Source organism: Gavialis gangeticus, unplaced genomic scaffold (genome assembly GCF_001723915.1).
Source record: "Gavialis gangeticus isolate Ggan-Ray unplaced genomic scaffold, GavGan_comp1, whole genome shotgun sequence".
Lineage (NCBI taxonomy): Eukaryota > Metazoa > Chordata > Crocodylia > Gavialidae > Gavialis > Gavialis gangeticus.
The window spans coordinates 6,581,841-6,586,363 of NW_017729017.1; the positions used below are offsets into that span (position 1 = coordinate 6,581,841).

The following is a 4,523-nucleotide window of genomic DNA, read 5'->3' on the forward strand; positions in this document are numbered from 1 at the left end:
CCCAGCCCCTATCCCTCCCTCCCTCCCTCACACCACTCCCCTCCCCCAACCCCAACAGACTTACCAGCTGGAGACAGCTGTGTCAGCTGCCTGTTTAGTCTATGGCCAAATCTCTGAAGTGGCCGAAACTTTTCCAAAGCTTTTCCAAATCGATTCAGATGCTTTGAATCGATTCAGAGCTTTTAATTGGTCCCCTGATTTGATTCGAAGATCCAGTCCTTGAATTGGGCTGAATCTTCTCTGAATCGAATCAGCTACCAAAGCTTCACACAGCCCTGGTATGTATCCACATGGTGGTGCATATAGCATGCAAATACATTTTGGTACATGTAGCTGAGCACTTTGAGAGATTTGCTGGGGACACCAGAACAATAAAGTGAAAACTTCCACGAGTTTTTCTTGGATAATGTCAGCATGTCCCTGCAATGTGTTTACATCAGGTTTGAGACACAAATGGTGCTGTTTCAGTGCCTCCACCATCTAGTGACTGTCTGTTTCTTTCCCCTCTAGGGAACACCCCATTTTCTTCATGTTTGTTCAGATTGCCATCATTTCTATCTTCAAATCCTACCCCACTGTGGGAGACATAGCACTGTACATGGCTTTCCTTCCAGTCTGGAGCCACCTCTACAGATGTAAGTTCTGTGTGTTTGGTTCTGCCCCATGGACAATCTTGCTCCACTTGGTGGTTGTTGGCATGTCCAAGGTGGGGCATTTAAGCATTAACTTGCATCATCAAATGAAACCCTGTGACTTTGCCTCTGGAATACAACTATATGCTTCAAGAAGCACTGTCTTTTTGCTTTGGTCAGCTGGATGGAAAGGAAGTCGAATTGCAGGTTGCATCATGAAGTGTCTTTGAGGGCAAGGGGAGTATATGAGTTGTAAATTACTTTCCCTCACTTCTCTCCACAGGGTGATATGAGGATTAGTTGCTTGTTTGTTAAAATCCCCTGAGATCCTTGCACAAAGGGTGCCTGAGAACAAAGTAGTTTTGTTTTATGGACATACAGTTCAACCACCTTTTGAATGAGGCTCAGGTGCATCTAATTCTAGTTTAAGGCTCTGGTAATTTAGGCACCATTCCTAAAACAGTCAGGTCACCTGGCCCTCCACTGGCATTCTAACCCCATCATTCACAGCTGCCTCTTGCTGTGTGTACAGTAATCTGGTAAGAATGTATACCAACTGGATTGAGCCTTTGTTCTTGCTTCTAGCTAGACCAGACCAAAAGAAGCCTTCCTAGCCCTTGTGCAGTGGATTTAGTTTAATTGCCAGGGTAGCTTGTTGCTGTTCGTCCTGGACTCAAATTGCAGGGCATACCATGCCAGAATGACTGTAGCTGCAGTGTGTCATGTCAGCAGGAATTTAATAAGCCTGGCAGTGTGACATTCCAGGAAGATTTGCCCCGCTTCCTAGAGTGACTGGTTTGAGGGTGACTTCTGCAATCACTCCAGTCCTGTCAAGCAGCACTCTGGATTGTCTCAGCCCATCTCCTATCTAGACATGGTCCCATTTTTAGTTAAGTGATATAAGCTGCTACATATAAGGGGTCTAAGCAAAGCTGGATATGTAGACATCTCTAGCTTTGGTTTCTACTGGCTTCTGATAACCAAGCCAAACTTTTAGTTTAAAGGTCTCACTCCCTGGTCTCATCTTTCCTCTAATGATTTTTCAGTCATTTCCAATTTTGCATTCATTAAAAATTAGAGCTAACCCAAAGCCATGAAACAAGAGAAAGAACAAAGGCTGTCCTATAGTCAAGCTTATATTTAAATGGTCTTTCACTGGGTCCCTGTATTAGAACTATCCAGAGAATCATGAGGCATTTTACCTCCTTTGAGAGTAACTGTCTTGCTGGTTCACATTAACTTCTGGTGAGGACAGAACTGCTTTGATAATACAACCCAGTTACCCTGTGGTTTAGACCTGATCTTTCGGGTCACTCTTGAGACATCCAGGTTCGCCCCAGGTAATCTGGTAGTTCCGAGCAGACACTGGCATGGCATCGTAGAAGGAATGAATTTCTTTCAAGGCTTTGCATCCTGTAGCATCCTATTGGTTTTATTAAACAGGGAACAAACATATTAGATGGTATTTAACGTATTACAAGAAAGAATTGGCTGTACTGTGGCAGGACAATATCATTAGCATCTTTGGTTCCAGGGTAATTGGAAGACTTTTGGGCAGCTTTCAGTAATTCTGGCTCTCCTGTAGGCAAGCACAGCAACCAGTGTGTTGGGTGAGCTGTAATACCATTTTAACAGGGGAAGCTACAATGGCTTTCTGGAAGGAAGCCGCCTCTAGCTTTTAAATCTGTAACAGTTGCAGCACTTCTGGACAGGGAGGTGTCTGATTCTTCTCTGACTAGCACACCAAGACAGACTGTACCTTATGCTGGCCACACTCTTACTTGCCCAGGCACACTTGTTTATCAAGAGACTTTGCCCATTCGGTATCCTGAAGTCTGTTTGCCATTTTGATGCCTTATCTTCATACAGCATTCTGAAATTGCTTAAAAGACATGATGTCACTTTTTCCTCCTACCATTCACTCTCCATCTTCATTTTTCTTTAGATTACAAGTTTGGCAAAGGTCTGAACTGACTCTGAGGCCTGCTGCTGCTATTAGGGTTCCCCTCAAAGCTGCTTGGTTCTACGGTGGAGGTGGGCTAGGGGAGATGCATACCTGACAGTCTGCTTTAGTCAGAAGAAAGGACCTGAGGCAGAAGGACCTTGCTGTAATGCCCAGGCCCAACTGTTTCAAAGCAGTCAATTCCCATGTTCCCCCTCAATTTCCTTTGTGATACTTGGTGATTTTGGAAGCGAGGTTCCATGCAACAGTTGGACACCAGAGAATCATCTGGGGTGGATTCTTAAAGGGACAGATGAAGTGGGCTTTGGACAGACTATGCCCCAGCTGCTGCTTGGAGGACTCCTGTTTTTCCTGTTGTCAGAGCAGCACTTGTTTAAAATTTGGAAGTGGAGGCGGGAGTTGCAAGTGAGGGAATTCATCAAATATTAAATGGGCACAATGTATTGGTTTTAAAGGAAAATCCCACTTGGTTTGTTATAGGACCTAATAGGAGGATTATTGCAAGTGTTTATCATTTTGAAAGGTCAAAGTGTTAGCAAGAAGCACCCTCTATACTGCTGGAAGGTGCTGTAGACATGCTGAGATGGCTCATCAGATAGCATGAGGTCAGCAGCTCGTTAGCATGTCCGCTCCATTGTTCTAACCCTCTTTTTTTTCCTGCAGTCCTCCGGAACATCTTCATCCTTTCCTGCATGCTTATCGTCTGCTCCCTTCTGTTCCCAGTTCTGTGGCATCTCTGGATTTATGCAGGAAGTGCCAATTCCAACTTTTATTATGCCATCACGCTGACGTTCAATGTTGGGCAGGTTAGTAACGTGAAGTCATGGGCAACACTTGGGCTGAACTGTGGTTAGATGACTGTCAGATCACTAATGTCTAGTGCAGGCATTGGCCATTGTAGCAAGTTTCCTGACTTTCCTTGGTCCAGGTGAATTTCACAGTGCCAAAGACTTGGTTCTGAGCACAGGAATGAGAAGTAGAACTATCCTATCTGATTATTCAAACCATGTCTTAATATTCTGCCCAGTTTTGCTATAAATACAGTCTGTTGCTTGATTGAAGAAGAAAGGTCTTGGATACTTGGTATGGAAGCTGGCAGACCAATAAAACCAGCCATGGCTTACAGTAAGTTAATGTCCTACAGAGAAAAGGTAGTACACAAAATCACCCAGATAATCTTCCTTGCTTCTCTTAAGCCTGAAGTCTTCAAAATGCCTTGCTCTCATGAACATCAGTGGAATAGAAAGTGCTGAGTTCTTCAAAGGATCAGGATCCTTGTCCACAGTTTCTGCTCCCTCTGATAATTTATTTTTCTTTAAGCTAACGTTTACTGGCAATAGATCTTCGCTGAGCCCCACATCAAGAGAACTGAATGTTCTTTTCATGTTTAAATATAGAGAATTTCTAACAGTGTGTGCGCTTCACTTTGAGTTTATGTTCAGAGCCTGGAATTACAGAGGCAGGCTTACTATGGGAATGGAAATTAGCCACTGGTGCATTGAAAACTCTGTAGATTTATAAAGTGGGGTATTCCTGGTCATTTAAGGCAGACATTCAGTGAGAAGTACTGATGGTTCAGGTATAATGAGGTAGAAGGCTCTAAAGATACAGATTAAAGGCTAACAGCAAAAATAAGGAACAGCTGTTAATTTTTTTTTTTTTTGTTTTTTAACTAAGTGCCATGCTAATGTCTAGAAGGAGGAGAACTGTGATTTCAGGTAACATGCTCCCTGTTGTACTACATCACTTCAGATCTTCGTAGCATCTTTGTTCAGCTTTTCACAAAATACTTTCCTCACCTCAGCATCACCGGGAACCAATCCCTATTGCATTAGGCAGCATCTTTTTTCTTTTTGAAAGAAGTCTGCACACAGGCTATCAAAAATAAAGTGAAATGTAGTGATATGGCAGCTTTGCTGTTAGCCATC

The 4,523-nt window shown here is 43.3% G+C and overlaps 1 protein-coding gene across 1 annotated transcript in view; it reads left to right on the forward strand.

Moving 5' to 3' along the window:
- The window catches only part of PIGU (phosphatidylinositol glycan anchor biosynthesis class U), a 32,934-nt gene extending 29,389 nt beyond the window's left edge, over positions 1-3,545 (forward strand). Inside the window, exons 10-11 of the mRNA XM_019513076.1 lie at positions 511-635; positions 3,259-3,545. Of these exons, the coding sequence (XP_019368621.1) occupies positions 511-635; positions 3,259-3,449 (316 nt within the window). The 3' untranslated portion in view covers positions 3,450-3,545. The remainder of the gene's footprint in view (positions 1-510; positions 636-3,258) is intronic.
- Positions 3,546-4,523: the final 978 nt, after the last annotated feature.